Source organism: Rattus norvegicus, chromosome 4, assembly GCF_021556685.1.
Source record: "Rattus norvegicus strain SHRSP/BbbUtx chromosome 4, alternate assembly SHRSP_T2T, whole genome shotgun sequence".
Classification (NCBI taxonomy): Eukaryota; Metazoa; Chordata; class Mammalia; order Rodentia; family Muridae; genus Rattus; species Rattus norvegicus.
This window is the reverse complement of record NC_141537.1, coordinates 157,044,594-157,067,319: the sequence shown is the minus strand read 5'-3', so window position 1 is coordinate 157,067,319 and position 22,726 is coordinate 157,044,594. Positions and strand designations below refer to the sequence as shown.

The 22,726-nt window shown below is 39.5% G+C and overlaps 1 protein-coding gene and 1 pseudogene across 4 annotated transcripts in view; one reads left to right on the top strand and one right to left on the bottom strand.

Annotated features, from left to right (window-relative positions):
- Mug5 (murinoglobulin 5) overlaps positions 1–22,726 on the bottom strand; it is a 60,017-nt gene that overhangs the window by 19,047 nt on the left and 18,244 nt on the right. For 2 of the 4 annotated variants that reach the window (XM_087656974.1, NM_001037975.2), the window contains 11 exon segments: positions 20,901–20,921; positions 20,351–20,519; positions 19,885–19,969; positions 18,805–18,913; positions 13,321–13,441; positions 13,073–13,182; positions 12,251–12,412; positions 4,934–5,161; positions 4,666–4,729; positions 2,314–2,462; positions 326–475 (listed from right to left, as the gene is read on the bottom strand). In XM_087656974.1, the coding sequence (XP_087513100.1) occupies positions 326–475; positions 2,314–2,462; positions 4,666–4,729; positions 4,934–5,161; positions 12,251–12,412; positions 13,073–13,182; positions 13,321–13,441; positions 18,805–18,913; positions 19,885–19,969; positions 20,351–20,519; positions 20,901–20,921 (1,368 nt within the window). 4 annotated transcript variants of the gene reach the window in all.
- LOC147995048 (thymosin beta-10 pseudogene) lies at positions 14,762–14,936 on the top strand (annotated as a pseudogene).

Below are 22,726 nucleotides of genomic sequence, written 5' to 3'. Positions count from 1 at the left end.
GAGCACAGAAGGCTTTGCAACTCAGAGAGCCTCATTTCCTTCTCTGTCTTCAGTTTATTGGCTAAAGTTTTCTTTTTTTTTTTTTTTTTTTTTTTTTTTTGGTTCTTTTTTTCGGAGCTGGGGACCGAACCCAGGGCCTGGCTAAAGTTTTCTAATCTGTTCTCTGGGATTTTAGAGTGGAGAGCTCCCTTACAGACACTGTCAGCATGAAATGCAGTATTTTAGTGTTCAAGAGCTCTTGTGGCCGAACAAGCAATTTCATCAGAACTAGGGCCACCTCCGGCCCAGAGCCCACTCTGTTGAACAGAGGCTTAAGGTGACTCACCAAGGAAGGGGAGAGCTCAGCCTCAGGCTTCTGGAGCAGCACGCTTTGGTCCACAGCTCTCAGGCCACAGAGGGACTGAGGAGAAGCTGTAACCCGCATATGGGTTTGTGAGGCTGGAAGACTTTGGGATGGGCTGAAGCTCAGGTGCACCTGCGGGAAGGAAAATCAAGCTTTAGCAGGGGTTGGGTTCCTGCTTGCAGCCCTGAAACCTGCCACATGGAGTCACCCGGAAACTCTGCAGTCACATGTGTTTTTCCAGATTATGAATACTGTCAGAAACATAACTGAGGTTCATTGCTTCCTCTTTCTCCCCTGGGATTGATTTACGAAAACAGGAAATGTGTCAGTCAAACTCCAAAGCAACTAATGCAGATTTCGGATCCCTGAAATCTTGCTAATAGATCATTTTTGGTGTCTGTGCACATGTATGTGACTGAGATGCAATGCACACACGTGTGCAGGTGTATGTACCCATGCACCCAGCAGAGGCCAGAGGAGGGTGTGGGTGCCCTGCTCCCACACAGTGCCTTATTCTCTTGAGAATGTCCCTGGAACTAAACTGGCAGCAGGCAAGTCCCAGCAATTCTCCTGCCTCTAACCTCCACATCACTGGGGTTATAGGACCCTTTGGTCACGCCTGGCTTTTACGTGAGTGCTGGAATCAGAATTCAGTGCCAGCAGTGCTATTTCCTACTAAGCCATCTCTGCAGCCCTGAAGTTACACTTCCTCCCTCTCTCTCCACCTCCCCTTTTTTTCCTCTTCCCCCTATCTTCTCCTCAACATCTCCCCCTCCCTTTATTTTCCATCTCTGACTCTGTCTCTGTCCCTGCCCCTCTCCCTATCCCTGTCCTTCCCTCCTTCTCACCCTGCTTCCCTCCCTCCTTCCCCCCACTCCTCCCATCTTTCTGTGTGTCTCTTTCCAGTGAGGTTTTTTTGACAATTGTGTGTGTGTGTGTGTGTGTGTGTGTGTGTGTGTGTGTGTGTGTGTGCGCACGCGCGCGCGCAGCCCTGGCTGTCCTGGAACTCTCTTTGTAGACCAGGCTGGCCTCAAACTCAAAGATCTGCCTGCCTCCTGAGAGCTGGAATAAATGGCTCACAACAAAAACCCCCAACAAAATTACTCATTTTAAAGGACTTTTTTTTACAAAGAGTCTTATACATGGGGTAGAAAAATCAGTATTCTAATTGGAAATATGTCTACTTCTGCCTTTCTGTCTGTCTACCGATCATCTATCATTCATCTTCATCTCTCAATGCTTCCTATTTCATTTCAGTGAGTGAAGCAAATTGGTTTGCAGTGAAAGGGGCCGAGAAAGCAGATCAGAGGCAACGTTACCTACTCTAGACCAAGCAAAGCATAGATGCTCACCAGCAGACATAGTTTCAACGCCTAATGTGAACAGGTACTGAAGATCTATGATGCTGCACACATTCAATAGCAAAGGCCTTAGGTTCTTATCACACGTATAGAAAAATCATAATGAAACACTGAAGGGAAATAAAGGCACCAACAATTAATTGATAGGCCTGGGTCCTCTGACTGGATTATGTGACTGAGATCATGTGACATTAAGGGTCTATGAGATGACTCAGTGGGTAAGGCACCTGCCGGCAAGTCTGTTGACCTGAGCATGACCTCTATGACTCACGAATAAGGAGAACATGGACTTCTAAAACTTCTCTTTCTGCCACAAGTGTTCATTCACATGTGCATGTGCATACACAGATAAATACAGCACAAAGTAAGCTTCACAATGTTAAAGTAGGTACTAAGGAGTCCTTCTCTCCTGCTGTCCATCTCCTTGTTTCCTTTCTCGTAACCTCTGACCATGTGTGTGGCTTGTGAACTCAAATCTGGCACTCTGGAGCCGTTCTCATCTTTGCCAATAGGCACACAGCAATGACTGGGTTTAGCATATTGATCTGAAATCTGTGTCTTTAAGACTCCCTCATTTTAAATAGAAATTTTAGGTAATAAATCCCTTACTTTGTTGCGAAGACATTTTTCAACTTGAAACTTTACAGAATCTGCAATCACTTCTCCATCAGGCAAGATGGTGTAGATGAGCATTTTAGCCACGGGAACCATGCTGAACTCCACAGGGATCTCCAAGGCGAAGTTGCCTTGTACTTGAGCTGGAGGGAATGGGAAGAGATGGTTGTGGGTCAGAATACTGACAGGAAAACACAAATAACTGAACACAGGGATTTGGAGGACTGTCCAGATGTGGGAGGCGTCTTCCTGTCCTGCGGTTAGTTGTTTGCTAATGATCTCAGGAGGGTATCTCAAAGAAAATCTCCCACCAGGATGTTAACTGTCAAAGTTATATTGGTTATTGATAGCCAATCATATACTAACCTCATATCTCTTTTATACCTCGGCATCCCAAACACCATGTTAGATCTTCCCGTTATAAACAGGATGAGAGAAACTTGGCTTATGTCCCTTTTATTATTCAGATAAAAGGAAGAATGGTAAGAGGAAATCCTGGTACTCGGGGAGCTGAAAATTAATAATCACCTAGAGGAGCCAGACACGTTTGATAGAACAGGCATTGCTTTGTACTGAACTGGTTTTCAATGCAATGTTCACACTATTTACTTCTCTTCAGAGAACTTTGTGCGTTTTGAAGTCTCACTTATTGTTTCTGGTGACCCTGAGGGGACTCATAAAACTTCTCACGATCGATGCTCTGATTCCCTCTTAGTGTTTGTTGAAGAACTGACTGCATATCTTATTGAACAGCTGAATAGTTTTTATAATTGATCAATGACAAGGAAGCCCCCTTTCGGTGAATTTGTTGAGTATCCACTGAGTATCAACCACTTCTAGAAATTACTTGAAAGTTATCTCTGACTGCATGGAGCACACAGGTTTACATCTAGAACATGCTATTAGTCAGTGTCAATAATAATTTTGAAGCTATTAGAGTGATCATATAACTATTCCTAACCAGTCCTGGTTTTAATTCAATATGAAGAAGAGTTTTACTGTCATTATCTTGGGTGAGACGCCTGTAAATAGTGCATGGTTTCAATTACGCTCCCAGCAGTTGATATGGCCATGAAGGGAGATGAATAATAGAAGCTAAATTATAGAAAATGTGTTTGCATGTGGTAAGTGCTCTTTGGGAAGGGAAGGATGACCAGAACAGAGCATCAAGATTACCAGGATTCAGTGGTGACTTGGGATTTTAAGGAGTGGGTGGAAGAGGCCCGATTAAGGGAGTGACAAGTGAGTCAAGTTTCAGTAGAACTGAGCAGATATCAGGAGATGACAGGGTGACTTCACTCAGAAGTCACAGCAGCTATGGTTTCCTGCCCAAGACCTTCACAAATGCTAACTCATCAATATTCCAGCACGGAAGGGGAGTGATTTGCAAAGACACATTATTAGCTGAGGAGCTAACACAGTTGATGGCTGCTGAGGGGAGAAGGAGTCAGATCTCTTCAGTGATGCGGCTCCTGGTAGACTGCCCATGTTTCAGGGACTGGCCCAATACTGTCATGTATGGGTAGCACTAACAGAATTCAATGGGTTAGGGAAAAATCACATAAAATAGGCAAGGGGCCTGGTGAGGTAGGCAGAGAGGAGTCGAGAGAGGGGGGATTAGTGCAGAGAGTGTATGATTAAAATACATTGGATAAATATATGTAACTTTCAAAGAATAAATAAAATGTCTTTAAAAGTTAAAATAAAGGACTGGAGAGAGAGTTCAGAACTGAAGATCACTTAATGCTCTTCAAGTTTGATTCCCACCACCCACACCAGGGTGCTCAGATCTCTGTAATTCTAGGTCCAGGATATCTAGGGGTTCTGATGCCTCTGGCTTTCATAGTACCTGTATTGACATGCTCATAGTTACCCACAAGCACCTCACACATAATTTAAAAATAATAAAAACGAATCAAATATATGTAAATCATTGTATCTAGAATGGGAAGGACCAAAGCTGACATCTTCCAGATTATTACTATTTTTTTGGACAGACACTAAGATAACTCCTTTGCCATGTTGAGGATAATCTGCATGTGAGAGCACAGTTTCTGCACATGTGTCATATCTCACAGTACATTGTGTACTCAGGTGTTACTTATTCACAATAGATATTTCACCATGTCGAAGGATACTCAGTTTGGGACTCTGGGACTTTTCCCCTGAAGGTCATGGTATGAGTAATAACTCACATCATAGGGCAGAGCCATGAGATCCTACTGTGGAGAATGTTTACGGAGACACACAAACATGATGGCACTGCTAGTTGCTCAGTCATGAGATTCCATGGTGAGTATGTGGACACTCAGTTGGAGAAATGTTTCGGTGTGAGGAAACACTTACATTCTCCTGGCTCCACTTGATGAGTGTGGTTTCCAGTCTGGAGGATGCTGCCCTGGGCCATGACCTACAATGGAAAGTATTTTCCAAACTTACATCTGTGTTTTGCAAGGCTTTCTTCTAACTGTGCTAGAAGAAATAGAAGAATTTATTGTATTCCAGGCAGAAATACCCAGCCTAGATCTCAATGAGTCAGGAGAAACATGGTCTTTTCTTTTCTCTTTTTCTTTCTTTTCTTTTCTTTTTTTTCCAATTTGGAACCAGAACTCACCAGGTAGTGGAAAACAATCTGTTGCAGCACTCCCAAGACCTGCCCCTTCAGAATAAAATGCGCCTGAACTGTGTGGATCTGGTTGCAGGGCAAGACGCCAGCTTCTGTGTCGAGGTAGATGTAGCTCTTGCTGAGGGAGTAAACAGCATAGGCCGTATGATGTGCCTCTGCGTGTCTTTCTGCTGTGCAAGAGGAATGGATACATGAACTTTCCTCCTTGTGGTAGACCTGGAGAAACAAGAAAATACTATGCCATAGACTGCCTAGGCAGAATCTCTCCTCTGTGATGAATCAGCAGATTTTCCCATCTCTTTTAATGATTAAATATTTTGTATATCTTAATAAAAAGGGAGGGGAATTTCATTAAATGAATTGATGTCTAACACCCTGAATTTTCAGAATTGAGGCAAATATTTACACCAGGGAAGAGTGAAAAGGGAAGTAAATTTTTTATGAAACAAAGGAAGCATTTTTGTGTATCTAATACATAATGAAAAATGTTTACATATATAAATTTTAAGGCATAATGAATGTATGAATTAATGGGCTGATGAGAACCTTTTCATATATTAATGTAAAGTACTCTGAGTATACTCAGCCGCCTTACTACCCAATCCTATGTTTCGTGCTGACTTCCTTCTTCCTTAATAGACCCTCTCTACTTTCATTCCTGTTCTTTCCCTAGATTCCACATATGGAAACAATTTCACCTAGTCTTATAATTTTTTCTTAAATTTGCAATTTATAAATCCATGCATCTCTCTATAGACAGGATAACCTTCTTATAATTATCTGAGTAAAAGTCCAATGTACATGTATTTCCAATTTTCTCTATCCACTCATGTAATGGTTGGCTATTCAAACCATGCCCAAGTTGACGAATTAATGATTCTGAGACTGAATTATTATAAATAATTGTCTAGTCCAAAACCTTGGCTCCTCCCGTTAGGTCATATTTAATTATCCTGTTTGTTCTATTCTGTTGGTTACCTTTTCTCAGTTTGGGGTTAAGCCCCCATGCTTGACTTTATCCCAGAAATCTTCTCTGTACCAGAATTTCTACCTCCCTGTTTCCTGCCTAAGGTAATAGGCCAACAGCATTTTATTGACAGGTGATGCTTCTATACATTGCATAAGAGAGTCTCTGTAAACACTCATCCATCACTAGGCATTAAAGTTGGCTCCATTGCCCAACTGTGTTGAGAACTGCTGAAATTGCCGTGGGGATGTAGATCTCTATTATATGTTACCTTTGACTCATATGGACATGCATATGGCTGTGGCATGTCTGCACTATACACTGCTTTCATTTTGGATTTTTGTAGAAGCTCTGAGTTTCATGGTCACACTAATTTACCTTCTTACCAGCTGTGCATATAGGTTCTCATAACCTTGCTTTCCTAATGATAGCCATTTTGATGGGTGAGATGAACTTTCAACATAGTGTTAGCTTTCATTTTATTGAGAGCCAAGTGTGGTGAGCATCTTTGCATGTGTTTCCTGACCATTTGTATTTAGTGTCTTGAAAATAGATGATTTGTTGGGTCTACTGAGATGACCGTGTGATTTTTAACTCTTGATTCTGTTCATATGCTGTTTCACAGTTCTCAGCTTACAAATGTGAAACCACCCATGCATTCTTGGTAAGAAATCAATTTGATCATGGTACATATGATTTGTTTAATGTGTAGTTGAATTTGGCATGAAAGAATTTCATGCAGACTTTCCTTTAAAGTCCATTGAGTAAATTAGTCTGAAGGTTTCTTGTCACCATTTCCTCATCTAGTTGTGGTCTCTGGGTTGTTCTAGATTCATAGAATGGGTTAGGAGGCATTCCTTATTTTGAGTCTTTATGCAATAATATTTCTTTTTTGAAGTTTGGTTCAATTCAGCAATGAGTTCTTCCCAGTCTCAGCTCTAATTTTTATGGGTCCTTTTAATTATTTCTTCAGTTCTATTTCTCATTGCTGATCCATTTAGGTTCTTTTTAACATCCCTTTGGCTCAGTTTTGGTACAATATAAATATCCAGAAACTCACTTGTCTCTACTGGATTTTCTAATTTATTGGAATGAAAGCTTTCAGATTATTCTCTAAGAACCCCATGGATTTCACAGTATGTTCTGTGGTAGTTACCTCTAATTTGCTAATTTGGGTTTTAACTCTCTTTGGGTTAGGATAAAGTCTACTCAATTTCTTTTATCTTTGTGATTTCAGAATCATTGTTGGTTTCAGTGGACGTCTTTACTGTTCCCTTTTGTCCCCATCATTACTTTCAGCCATACTTATTATTTTATTCCTTTCACTAATTTTGTATTTGTCCTGTTCTAGGTAACACTTTGAGATACAGCGTAACACTATTTATTTGATAGGGATCTGATTATTTAGTGTAGGGGTTTACTATACACACACCTCTTAGAATTTAAATCCCTGTAGACTGTACAAATTCTGATGTGATTTTTTTAAATCTGGAAATAAAAAAAATCACCCTTCTGATATTGTCAATGTTCCAATGATCACTGTCAAGAGTATTATTTAGTATAAATACCTGTGTATGCTCTCTAGTTTGTCTCATTATTTATTTGTAATTATAGTGTTTTGTATCATGATAACATGATTTAAAATATTTGAACTGGTTTACATTTACTCAATGATCTAAAATGAGATCTATCTTAAAGAAACAACCATCAGTTGCTGATGGGAATGTGTATCTCATCACTATTAGATATTGTGCTCTGTAGGCAGATGCTAAGGCTGTGTGATGCAAGGTGCAGTTTAATCTGAGATTTCTTTGTACAATGATACATCTATCAATACACACTATATATGAAGTTACTTACATAATAATTTGCAGTTATACCTATTTGTTCTTTTGCTCTAGTCGTGTTTGTTTTTTATGAAAATCATTGAACCAACTTTTGGGCGATATACATTTATATGTGTATCTTCCTGATGCATTATTTCATTTTTAAAATGCTTGAAATCTACTTGTCATATATGGGCATAGTAATTAATTCTTATTTTAGAGTTTCATTTAGCTGAACTATAATTTTTCTTTCATTCAATTCAGTCTCTGTGCTATCATTTTTATGAGGTGAGTTTCTTGTACACAGCAAATAGTTGGATGTTGTTTTAAAATCTATTATGCTCATTTCTATTTTGTATGCAGAGATGTAAATTGGTATTTACTAACAGTACTGAATGTTACAGTACTATGTTTATATTTTTTTGATGGTTACATTAAGTTTATCTAGAAGAACAAAGCTGACAGAATGAAGATAAACTAATGATGATTAACTTACAGTGTGGTCTGGGTAGTTCAACAATAGTTGTCTTAGACTGTTGGAGAGGCTGGGAGGCAGGTAAGCATCCCTAGACTACAAGGCTGTGTGTCTTAGCAGTCCCAATCTGGTGTCAAAGGCCTTGAGGATGCCTGGATAGCCACTGGTCTCTAGAGCACATTGAACATCCAAAGCCAGCAAGCAAGCAAACAACCACAACAAAACTGGTTCAGATGTCTGCAAATGGTTGCAATAGCAATAGCAGTAGCACTGATAGTGAGAGGTGGAGGTGAGCATGGCCGTGCTAAAAGTGAGATCCATATTTATGGTGGGTCTTTGTATTTAAATTAACCCATGAATTTATTCACAGCATGACTAGAGGATGACCTAATCTCTCCCTCAGAGGCTCGCTGCAGAGGTGGAGGTGATTCCACATCTTGCCAAGTTTAAGTAAATATTACCATCATATTGGTTTTGGATGCTCTCTGATATTTTCTTCCTCCTTTGTTCAGCTTAAAAGTTTCTTAGCTTAATGAATTGATAATGTTTTTTTTCCATTTTATCTTTCTATGATAGATTATTCTTTCATTTTTTTAAACTTTATTTATTTATTATATGTAAGTACACTGTCACTATCTTCAGACGCACTAGAAGAGGGCATTAGATCTCATTACAGATGGTTGTGAGCCACCATGTGGTTGCTGGGATTTGAACTCAGGACCTCTGGAAGGGCAGTCAGTGCTCCTAACCACTGAGACATTTCTCCAGCCCCTAGATTATTCTTTCTAACTTCTGATGATTGCATATTTTCTTGTTTTTCTTTGAGTAGTATTTCTCAAAGTATCTTTCACAATGCTAGTATGGTAGTCATGAGTGCCATTAATTTACTCAACTTTTTAAAAATATTATTTAGTTTAGTTTAAATGAATGCTTCTTCTGCGTGCATGTGTGTGCAACATTTATATGCCAGATGCCTGAAGAGGTCAGAAGAGGACATTGTAGGCCCTGAGACTGGAGTGATGGATGGTTGCAAGCTACCTGTGGGTTCTGGAAACTGAACCTAGGTCCTCTCAAAGTTATCAAGAGCTCAGAAATTTTGAAGTACTTCTGCAGGTCTGTATTGGGTCACATCTCATCCTTTGCCCTTCAATTTTCAGGACAACTTCATCTGAATATTAAAGTTGGTTACCAACTTTTTTTTTCTGTTTTATCTATTTATTTACTTATTTTCGACTTTAATTGTATCTTCCCAGGGTCCTAGCCTCTAGAGTTTCTGTGGCTAAGGACTGTTGTTACTTTGAAAGGTTTCTTTTTGTATGTTAGCTGGATCTTCTATCTTGCAGCATTTAGTAATCTTTTTATTTTTCTTTCTGTATTCTTGGCATTTTAGTTAAGAAGTTCTTTTCTAGTTGTCTGTCATTCTAAATGTGTCCTGTACTATCATGTCTGTATCTTTTCTCAGCTTGGGGAATGTTCTGTTCATCCACTGAGTGGGTTTCCATGACACTTGCTTGCATGTTACACTCTGTGCAATGCCAGCACCTTCAGGCCCTGTCTCCTAACTCAGTTCTAGAGGCCTTAAGAGTTGGGGCCATGGTTTTTTAGTTTTTCTTCACCACTCATTAAATGTAATAATTATTTTTCATTATCTCTATGCCCTGCTATTTTTCTACCATTATATCTAGTCTATCAGTGAAAACTTCTACTTACTTTTTTTTATTTAGGTTATTTTATATATTTCCATTTTTTAAAAAAAAAGCCTTCAGAATTTTTGTTTGTTGACTTCTTTGGCAAAATCTATAATCTCTTCTTTATTCTATTGGGCAGTATTTGTGTGTGTGTGTGTGTGTGTGTGTGTGTGTGTGTGTGTGTGTGTAAGGTGTTGCACATGTGTCCAATTTTGTCATAAATAATTTTAAAAATCAGAACTGTAAAATTATTCATATAAATTTTCATTTGCTTCAATAGCTTTGAGTTCAGTTATTGAAAAATTAAGAACTTTGGGGTAAGTTTTTTTCATATTTCTTCTATTTTGATGCTTCAATTTAAACATCTCTTATGATGGCTATAGAACTCCTACTATTATAAGGTCATTTTCATCATGAGTAGCCCTCTTTCAAAGGCTTGGTCTCCAACAAACCCAAGGGACATGGAGGACATTTCAGTAAATTCATCAACAACAAAACAAATCAGATGTAGTGATGTAATTAAAAAACAATTAAGAATAGCCCCAAATTCCAATGCATAGAAAGTGGAAAAAACAATATAAGTTAAATGTTAAGTCAGAAAATAGAGGTAAACGTTATTACTCAAGCAGCAGTAAGGAAGTCTGAGAAAAAGAAAAAAAGGATTAAGATCAGAGAGAAAGGAAACAAGAACAAAGAATGAGAAAGAAAATCAGGGAAGAACAGAAGAGGAGTCTGCACTCCGTTATGAGGACTTGGAAGGAAGACTCTTGCAACTTGGGGGGCTGGAGGGATAATCAGGAGAGGAGGATTAAGTGACAAAATGTATGAAATTCCAGAATAAAGCCTGATACTTTCTATCCTCAGTAAAGAACAAAACAAAACAAAAACATAAAATTCAAAGGAGGAGAGGGAGAAGGATGAAAACCTGAAATAAGATCACGAAGGAAAAAGGAAAACCAATTTTCTTGACTTAGGAAGACACGGCGCTTTCCCTCAGGCTTCATTTCTAGGGTCACCAGGAGTCCCAGGAGAAGAATAGACAGTAGTGAGCCTTGTCCTATCTGAGATCCAGACAAGCCGATCAAGGCAGATGGTCAATCAGAAAGATGAGCACACCTGCCTCAGCCATTAACTGAGCTAAGATAATGTGTGCCGCTCTGCAGGGCTGACTTATGGTCACTGAGTCTATGTACGTATTTGTGTAGGGAGATGTTAAATAATGACGATGGGAGCTACGTGTGATCCAATCAGGCCAGCTAAACCAATTCTGATGGAGTTTCTCCTTACAACCAAGGAACCCTATCAGTCCACATGTGCGTGTGTGACTGCATGGACGGGTGTTGTGGTGGAGGACTGGAGTTAATTAAGTTTGACATCTTATCCTGTATGTGACTCTGAGCCTCTGGGTTTGGAGAAAACGTCCAAAGCAAAGCTTTCTGAGTAATGTGACACTGACTGGCCACCTAGTAAGTGTCACACTACTCTTTCCCTCCCCCATCGAAATCCACACTCCACCCTATCTCTAGGTCCATCCTCAAAGGGACATGCTTTTCAGCTTCTTTCTATAAGAACTCATATAGCTTATGAGTTCCACCATTTAAATTTGCAGCCAGAGATGTGTGTAAGTCACCCCTGGCATTGCTGTCCTCACAAGGGTTCTCAGAGAGGGGCCTGCTGAGACAGCTGGGGAAAAGGCTATTGGGATTAGAGATGTAAGGCCGCAGGGTCTTCAGAGACCTCTCCTGGAAAGTCAGATAGTGAGCTTCTCTTCAAATGGCTCCCCTTTGTGACATATCTGACTAAGCTATGATATACAGGGGGGACTCTGTCAAATTCCAGCTGACTGCAGATTGCAGATCTCTAGAGTTTTTGTATTTCCAAATTGCATTTCTAGAAAGTGTTGAATCTCTCTCTATCCTCTCCCCACCCCCCACCCCAAATGTGCATCTCAAGTAGGAACTAGTGTAATGTCAGTCACATTCAGTTACACAACAAGTATCTCTTGTTTGAGAAAATGGGCACAACATATTTGGGTAATGAATTTGAGGATACACAACAAATATCCTTGACTAAGTAGATGAAAATGAACTTTAATCATTTTTTTTGCTTCAAGGTCCTAACTTGAGATATTTCAAACATAAATAAAGTAAAAGAGACTATGGAAAATAATTGTATTTAAAATGTGTTCACAATATATGCTGATACTTCTATGAGTGCTCAGAAACTTTTTGTGTTTTGCCTAAAAATAAGAGTTTGGCATGAAACTTTTTTTTCATTAAGCTACACATTGAGCTCAAGCTGTTGCAAAGTCTCACCTTGTATCTTATGTCCTCCTCATTTCTGACTTACTTTGATATTGAGGGAATAGTCTGAGATGCCGTTGGTATCTATGGAGAACTTTGCCAAGCCATGCTGATCAGTGGTAGTAGCATTGGTGTAGCCAGCGTCTCGTGCTTTGATGAGGACCTGCTCATTTGGGATAGGATCTCCCTTGATATCCACTAGGCGGACCTAAATTGAACAAGGAAGGAAAGTATAGTCTAGGCATGGGTATATGACACGGAAGAGAAACCCCTGTTTCAGTATTATACAAAGACTCCAAAGATGCAGTCACTAATTCACTAATTTTCTGAAAATCTATACCTGCAGAACGAGCTATGCTGTGAAAGTACAGAGACTGAAGGTATCATACTCTTAATTTCATAACAGATGCTTTATAGATGCTTCCTATTTTCCTATTATTCACAAGGGACCATCAATGAGCCCATCCTGTAAAACACTGCAAGTACATGCTCTGACACCATCACAAGAACAGCTTGTGAGGGAGCAGAGGCTACCAGCGAGCATGGGTGTGTTATGAATATGTAGCTCATGTTGCTTCACCATTGAAACACAGTGATACTCTGGGGTTTAAGGTTTTCAGGCGCAGCAGTTATAAACAAAAACTCTGCTGCATAGGTTTGAGATTTGGAGCCTCTCGATAAATTTTCCTAATCTTCACTTTAGTTCTGGGAATTGAACTCGTGTGCTTGGCCATGTGAAATACAAACTCCACCACTAAGCTGTGCTTCTAGTCTTGCAACCCATGATGTCAGAAACGCTTAACATCAGCAGAACAGCCTTGAAGCACCTTTTACAGTTCTGCCACCTATGAAGCACAAAGCACCTTACTTTCACAAAGAATGGGATCCCGTGTCTGAAGTGCGAATCTGCTTTCAGAAATAGGAATTTGTTTCTGGTTCTTTCGACTTCAATTCTTCCAGATCCACTGAACTCTGACCCTGAGGAAGAAAGTAGTGATGACATTGAAGGCCCAAGCTGGTTAGAGAGTTGCTTGCTTTCTGCATCCTCTGAACTACCATCGATGTGAAAAGGTGTCAGTTTTCACAGCGCCATCTTCTATATTCTTACTCACATACCTGTCCCTTCTTCTGTAACAGTTGCATTCACATGGAAAGCCTGGTGCATTTTGAGGTAATTTTCCTTTAATTGGAACTCAGTGATGTTCACTTCTTGTGTGCTGCAGCCGTTGTTGTCTAGCTGATATTTAAGATAAAAGCAAGGTGACAAGGCACACTGGTCAGGTTGATGGTCTACTGAAACCCACACACGAGGGCTTCTATCAGAAAGAGAGTGCTTAGTGCATAGTCTTCTGGTTCTAAGCCTGGGACTCAGCCTAAACGCTGTGCTGCTGTGTGAGCATGACCAGTCCCAATGCTGTCTTGGCTTGGTCATCCATAAACACAGTGATTATATTCTAAGTATCCACTTAGTACTTAATCCATCTATTAAGGAATATTAAGTGTAATACAATATCAAAATTATAATATACAGAACACTTAACTTGCATGCCATTAGAACTTAATAATTATTTTCTATTATTAAAATATCAAACACAGGCATGGATGTAACTCAATGGTACTTTTTACTAGCAGACGTGAACCTGCTGGCTTGATACCTAGTGGCAGCAAGTAAAGTGTAATCCATTTTCAGAGTGAAATGGTACTCAGAAGCTGCTGTTCCTTCGATGAATGAGAATAGCCTTCATAGGAAATAATTGACATTATTCTGAACTGTGAAAGATAAGAGTCACCAGGACCATTATTTTGTTCCAAATTAAAGTTTAGCTAAACGGCTTACTCTTTTTTTTGCCATTTTCATTGTTACAATTATTGTCAGTATAGTAGTAAACTTTACATCATTTAAATTGCATTGCTCTAACAACTTTGGTTTTCTGCTGTTGTGGCAGTTTATCTGGATCCCTTTCTCCTTTCTGGGCTGCCTTGTTGATGTAGCCTCAATAGAAGATGTGCCTAGTCTTACTGCAACTTGGTATGCCAAGGCTGGTTGATCTCTTTGGGAGGCCATTCCTTTTCTGAGGAGAAAGGAAGGAGGAGTGAAAGGAAGTGAGAAGGTGGGACTGGGAGGTGAGGAAGGAGGGGAAGCTGTGAAAAGGATGTAGAGTAAATAAATTATTTAATAAAAAAATGAAATACAGGAAACAGGAAGAATCAGGGAAACATGATATGTACGAAGGGGCACAGCTCTTCACTAACTGAATCCTAGGATATGCAAATTGTCATAATGCTGGACAAGTAATAGTGTAGTCTTGGAAATGACTGGTGATCTCACAGAGGATTTACGCCTGCAGAGAAAGATCTGAGTGCTATCTATTCAGAACAAGACTGAGAAAATCAGCAACAGATGTGATGCTTAATAAAAGATAAATAACGTCCAATAGTCATAGGAATGAACACATAATTATCAACAGTAACTCCAAGTATAAATGATTTTAAGTCTTTAATTAAGAGACACAGGCTAGATCCTTTTCTGCAGAAATGTGAGTGGGAGGAACTGGAACACAAGATCAGAGAGAGAGAGAGAGAGAGAGTTGTAAGAAAATGGCAGGCAAGCCATCCATGAAGAAAATTGCAAGCTTCATTAAGGCCAACCTGGAGAAAACCAAAGAGCATGAGAAGAACACCAGCCAACCAAAGAGACCACTCAACAAGAAAAGAGGAGTAAAATTTCCTAGAAGCCTAGGAGGATTTTCCGCCTCGCCTCATCATTTCTGAGACCCGTTTCTGATGGGGAAGATGGACAGACACAAGCCACAAGCTGTACTGTGAACCCACCCAGGCACTCCGTTTTCCCTGTGATATAGAAAATTATTTGTATGACTGATGAAAATAAAATGCACCTCGTGGCAAAAGAAAAAAAGCTAACTAATTAGACTCTAAAGAACACACACACACACACACACACACACACACACACACACACACACACATCAAAAATGAAAGGCTAGGAAGGGATAGATCAAGAAAATCCAAGTTGAGAAAAAGAGAAATATCAATACTCATATATGATAGAATTGACTAGTCCAAATTTAGTTACAAGAAATAAAATAGTCACTACCTATTAGTGAAAGGAATACCTACCCCCAATTACTGAGTAAACATGTCAGTGCATTACAGTTCATAAAAGAAACACTACTAAACAAAGGATAGATGGGTCCCAGTACAATAATAATGGGTGATTTTACCACTACACACTCATTAAATTGATCATCTGGCCAAAAAAAATAATTGTTAGGGTGTTACACAGAAATTTCATCTGAATTTAATCTTTCCATCTGGAGGTAGGCTACTGAGACTCAGGACATAAACAAGACTTATAAAGCTCAGGACATAGAAACTGACAAGGCTCAAGAAGTTCCTAAACTGAAAAAAATTGTAAGGCTATAAATAGGCTAACAGAATTCATGTCCACCAAACCAGCTCTACTGAGAATTTTGAAAGGAGAGGAGAATAAGCAAAGCTAACAGACTTCAGAAAGAAAACAAATGAAACTATAATTACTGAAACATAAAATAGGATTAAACATAAATAGCACCAAAAGTAAACTGACAGCAATCAACACGCACCTTTCAGTGATAACTTTAAATATTAATGGCCTCAATTCTCCAATCAAAAGGCATAGGATGGTTGGATGGATTAAGAAACAAAATCAGTCTTGTTGTTGTTTTCAAGAAACTTACTTTATCTTCAAAGGTAAACACCACTTTGAGTGAAGGGATTGGAAAAGTATTCAAAGCAAATAACCAGAAATCAAGCAGAATTACTATTATAATATCTGACCAGTCTAATTTCAAGCAACAATTAATTAGATGAGATGGAGTGGGACACTTTATTCTGATAAACTGAAAAATTAACTGAAAGACACTACAACTATAAACATAGATGAACCAAGGTCTAGCACACACGCTTTCATAAAAAGCATACCATGTGATTTCAAGACACAGATGAAACACAATTCAGTGGTTATAGTTGATTTCTGCACCCTAATTTCTCCAATAGGGCATCTGGACAAAAAAATAAGGGCAGAATCATCAGAATTAAATAAAACCAATTTATCATTTTGCCCTAACAGATATTTATAGAACTTTCCACCAAAACACTAAAGTATAATTATTCTTTGAAGTAGTGAAAGGAATTTTCTCCACAATAGATGATGCAGTGAGAAACAAAGAAAGTCTGAAAAATACAGAAAAGTTAAAATGACCCAGTGCACCCTATCTAACCACAATGCAATAAAGCTTATAATCAATAGCACAAAGAATTAAAGAAATTGCATGAATTCATGAAAATCAAACATCACACTACCTAATAATGAGGGAATCAAAGAACTCAAGAAAAAGAGTTTTAAATCCTGGAATTAAATGAAAATAAAAACATGACACAAAAGTCTCTTGAAGATATTCAAAGCAAGAGAGATATAACTAGTTCTGAGTGCTGCTTAAAATAAGGGAAAGATTTAACACAAATAAATGACTTGATAATATACATCAAGGATTCATTAAAAAAAGAAAGATCAATCCAAACTCTGTATTAGCAAATAGGAAGAAATAATAAAAACCAGAGCAGAAACTAGTAGAACAGAAAGAAGGAATACAAAAACTGAGACAGTTATTTAAGAAGATAAGATCAAGACTAATCTTTGGCACAATTAACCAATGAAAGAAAGAAAATGACCCAAATTAATAGAATAAAAATATGCAGGGTAATATTATACAGACATTGAAGAGATTTGGACTGTTGTTGTTCAAAAACCTATACCGAATTAATTTAGAAAACTTAAAAGAAGTGGACAGATTTCTACATTCATCCAAAATACAAATGTTAAACTAAGAAGAAATGGATAACTTCAACAGTCAAAAGCACTCTATAGACAGCAGCCTACTACTGTCATTTTCCTTAATCAATATAGTCCTTTACTAAAGTCTTGTCCTTACAGATGCATGTGGGTCTCACCTCATCAAAGAACCTTATTTTTCCAGAGATGGAGACCTTCATGAAGATGCACAACCCATCAAAATGCAGAATTGCCTAGGATTACCCATCCCCAACAATGCATCTCCAACATAACCCTACATTGAAGGATCATGGAAAATCATAGAACAAGAGTCAGAAGATTATAAAAGACCAGAATGCCTGTTGCAAAAATAGTGTCCTTCAGACACAACAGGGAAAGACACCCATAAAAATCTCAACAATGTGCTTGCCAGAAGAAGATTTAAATAATGGTAAAACAAGTTAACCTGCCAATGCGGTGGAAAGGGGAAATTCCACAAACCCCACACCTAGATCAAGAGCTATAGGTAGCCAATAACTGCTGAGAATGACTAAGATAAATGTAAAAGTCTGTGGGAGTCAGGAGTCACTTGGCTCTACAGAAAACATGTCGGTAAATTACAAATGGCATCTCCCATAACAGTGGGTTTTATTGACCAAGAAACTGCTCAGGATAAAAGTCTAGAAAGGCAGAGTCTGTAATAGTTCAGGTGTGGTCTTGTGTCCTTTGTTGAGGAGACAAGCTTGTGTTTAACATTCCTGTTTTCTCTAATGCTTACAGTGAGCAGAAGAGCCTCATGCCCTACCCATCTCGTACATTGTGGGTGAGGCTACAACCTAGTACAGCCAAGTCAGTCTAGAAGATCCTCAGAAAATGAGAGGTCAAGGTACCATATGATCCACTGTCAGGAATCTACAAAAGGAATCTATATCAGTATACTAAAACATGCTCCCATGCATGGCTTGCCATTTAAATGAGTCACAGACAAGAGAGTCCACCAGATAAACTGATAATCAAAACCAAATAGGAGAATGTTAAGGGTATGGAGATGACCACCTTTTACAAAATATACCAGACTCTGACACACAACAGTGCATGCTTTCTCTCCTATGGGAGGTAAAACAAAACAGAACCAGAAGACAGCAAAACAGTGGTTCCATTTGGGAGGAGGAAAGGTCTGGCGGGAGGAAGGAAGGAGAGAATCAGATAAGCACTGAGGTAGGTAATCAGGTACATGATGTGCATGAATGAATATATTGTATAGAAGGCTATTGTTTTGAACAACTACTTATTTTTTTATATGTGCTTATTAAAATGCACCTTCAAAGAATAGTCTACAAGGCACAAAAGTAGTGGAGGTTACCTAGGAAGAGAAGAGGACACATAAGAATGAGGACCCAAGAGAACATAGGTGGCAATGGGACAGGGGAATATAGTTAAAAGACATGACACTCATGTATAGAAATGACGTAAACATACTATTTCATATAATGAATATGTGCTCAAAATAAATTTGGTGTCCAAGTAAAGTTGTGGAAATGTGCCTTTAACAGTGGTGGGTCCGAGGGTTATCACTTCTGTCAGTGTGGTCTTCTGGGCATTGCACACATGCCTGGGCTACTGTTCCATCCCTGCGCTACAGTCCAAGGTCCCAGAACATCCTCTGTCAACATCTGGCTAAGTGTTTCCTCTCATCTTTGCTGTGTGCTTTTCTGTTGGTTAACCTTGGATATTTAAAAAAAAAAAGGCCTTTGAACAGATTCACTCACCCTGGAGTCCTCTTCTTTGCATCCAGACTTTGTCTCAGAGCTAAAGGTTGGATTTCCATGGCAAAGACTTATCTTTACATGTCCTGGGACAGGCTTCCCATAGGTATATCTGTCACAAGATAAATTCACAGAGACCCAGGGTCTTTCTAAAGAAGAGACCCACTGTCTTCTCACTGAGTCTGTGTGGTTTCATAATGGGCACAAACGTGGACCACCATTGCCTCCTCACACATTCTAAGTGTATATGCTAAGAATTAGCAGTGTAAATAAATGTATTAATAAACAATAAAACATAGGTTCTTGGCTCTATTAAGAACCTAGGAAGACCTGGTTTTCTCCTTTTTGTGGTTTGAAAAGATTAAGTAACCAAACCAGGATCCTCAGCTACTAGATGATGGGGCTGAAATGAGTGGGGAGGATGGGAAATGACTCAGAACTTAACGCACCTCCTCAGTCCTTGGCCTTTGTCCTATGGTTTAGTTTTTGAGCTGGTTCACTGGAATGACAAGCCAATGTAGGCTGGGGTGTGGGCCTTCTGTTTGATTCAGGCACATACTGCAAGTTCCTTCTTTATGGTTCTAGACTTAAATAGAACTTTTATTGGTTGTAGTGCAAGGTCCTCATTTATCAAGTCCAGAAATTCAAGCAGAAGGCTGAGATGCCTAAAGGTTAAACTTGGGTAGCAGTGGTTTGGGGTGGAGGCAGACAGAAAGCTCTTGTCTCTCTGTTCTTTCTGTCACACCATAAGAAGGCAGGGAGATGCCTTGACTTAGTGCTTATGTTCTCTTCACATGGGTCAGTGGATCTTATTATGTCCCTTCCTGTCTCCAAAGGCAGGAAGTCTTTACTGCCTCAAACAATTGATTTTATCCACTGATATCAGCAATGCACGCAGCGAATGATTGCACTGCGATTGATGCAGAGCAGTAAAGGACACAAACGAACACCACAGGGGAAATGTTCTAGTTGGGGGAAGGACACAAGTGTAGCATTTCTACATATTCTAAAATGAGGCATTATTCCAGGGATCTTCTGTGTCCGAGTACATTCTTAAGGAAAGGACAGAAGCAGGTAACTCACGTTGCACAGGCAGTCACATTGATTATTTCATCGTACACAGAGATGGCGTTTGGGACCTTCACGTCGACACCAAATCTGGGAAGCACTAATGTGGGAGAGAGAGAGAGGAGATGCTCAGAGAAGAGATGTGAAATGTGTTGTCTTGTTGCCTAAATGATCATTCTCTGTCCAGAAATGGAGATTTCACATTATTAAGGCAATGTCCTCACCCCCAATAAAGTTAGAATGTTGAGTGGTTATGTGCTATATCACTTCTTGCAAACCACAGGGATATCTACTTGATTAACAAACAAACAAGAACACAAGTAATTTGCTTCTGAAAAATCCCAGAACTTTCTGAAAGTTGGAGATGGATAGCCTTAGCTAGAGTCAGAAGAAACCGAGCCTAAAACCCAAAGTAGTTCATTCTATGATAACCAGAAACCTATGACACCCACTTTCTCCTTTTGGTTTTCCCAATCCATACCGAATTCCATGACGGTGAAGGAATGCTCTTCCTTCACTCCTGACTGTTTGAGAATCACTATCTTGTAGGGGCCCTGAATGGGCTCTGCTGACAGGCTGAAGGACAGTTGCTTAAGCCCATTCTCAGTCTTAACGTCTTGCCACTGCATAATTCGGTTCATTTTCGGATCCTGTAAATGAGGGTGTAAATTTCCCAAGTCAGTAAAGTTTTAAGTATTACAATGCTTTTAAGATCACTGTGTTGGGGGGCTGGGGATTTAGCTCAGTGGTAGAGCGCTTGCCTAGGAAGCGCAAGGCCCTGGGTTCGGTCCCCAGCTCTGAAAAAAAGAACCAAAAAAAAAAAAAAGATCACTGTGTTGGTGATGGAAGCATTTGGGACCTTGGTTATATTTCTTTGGGGAAAAAGAAATAACAGTGAAGTGGGAAATAGCAAACTCATTATCTCGAATGGCAGAGGGCTGCTGACCCAACAACATTCAACAACGTTCCACCATCAGGTTACTTTCATCAGATTGATTTCTCTCTGATTATGAAACATTTAAATTTCTTACCTCAATGTAAGCCAGAGGAAACTGAAACACAAGGAAAACAACGTTAGTTTAGAACAGCAGGTCACAACCCCTTTGGCAAAACTGTTTTCAAAAATGTTTACGTTACCATTCATAACCGTATCAAAATTGTGTTTATGAAGTAGCAACAAAAATAACAAAAAAATGTGTTTGGGGTTCCCACAACATGAGGAACTGGATTAAAAGGTGGCAGTATTAGGAAGGCTAAGAACCACTGATTTAAAAATGTCACCCACACAGCAAATCCAATAGATTTATAGCATAAGCCCTAGAATAGGGTTTTCAGCCAAAATTTGATGAACATAATATCCAGTTAGAAAGTCAATTGTAAGCCTATTCACCACCATAGAGAACTTTTCATTATATTTTCTAGAACTCTTTGAGTCATATGAATCACTCAATAGATTGGAACTCACAAACAGAAATTTGAGGGACATCATCAGTAAGATTTCTCTGATGTTCTGGGAGGCCCACCCTGAGCCTTTATGGTATGGAGATTACAAAATGTATGTCCAAAGCAGGAATATTTTGAGGGGAGAGGGGAGGGTGTGAGAAGGGAGAGAGGAAAGTTAACCAATACTAAGGATCTGTGAAAAAGCCAAGTGGAAATTCACTGCTGTATACAGGAATTAAGAAACATAAGTTAGAAGGAGAGGTAGAAGGAGGAAGCATTGCATGTCTAGATGATGCTGTACCTCAGGGTCAAGGGTCACTAAACAAAGGTCTCAGTACTAGGCATGAGGTATTACTCAATGACATGTTTGTCAGGAAGGCCCTAGAGATGCCCCCAAAATCTTGTTACTCTTCTTGATTGCCTGCAGTAACTAGTTGATAATATTCTATTGTGGAAGACACCACACACCTTAGATAAATGGTGGAGAGAAATGAAGCTGATACTGTGGCTTCCTCCCTGCTTAGCAGCTTTCTCAGTGCTACAAGGTACTGTAGAGATTGCTGCAGGAGAGCAGACATCTATGGTCTCATCCAGCTGAGAACCCTATGATATATAACACCAACCTGCCAGGTAAGATGTGCCCATGCAATAGGGACACTGTAACGCCCACCTCAGCCGGCAAGGAAGACACAACATAGTCGGATTCTTCTCAACAGCCTTTATTGCAGGAACGCCTCATTGTTGATATGGGGACCCCGAGCAACAAAGGCACTAGCCTTATATACAAAACAGGCTATGGCTGTAATTTTGTCCTCTAGGGATTGGTGGAGCATGAAATACCTCATTAGCATGAATATCACCCCAGCCTTGTTGATGCTGGAGGTATGCCAACACATGCGCTGTAAGGTTGTTTACCACAAATGACCACCTGATGTCAGCGCCATCTTTTTATCTATATGTGCTGCTCCCTACAGGACACAACTTTAATGGTGGCAACCAACCGAGCTCTGATTAGGTTTGAATTTTGTTCTGCAAGATGGAGTTCATATCAGGTACTGAAAACCCAGTCAACAACCCATGACTGAGGAAGTCTTAAGTCTAAGGGTTCAGAGGTTGGGGATGATACTTTGGTTTAGCTTAATTGTCATGGTGCTAAGCTGCCTTCTTAATAACTTATGCTTATATTCATAGACAAATACTACATTCAGCTGGAATGAGAAAAGTTTCACTGCAGTGTAACCTGGCTTCAGGACACTAGATACCCTCTATTTTCTGTGTGCCTTATTTCCTGACCTTCTGAAATAATTTGTACGTAGGACAGACACCTTCCCTTTCCTGTTCTAACTTTCACCTTTAAGTACTGAGGAAGAGGAAGAGGAGGGGAGGAGGAAGAGGAAGAGGAGGAAGAAGAGGA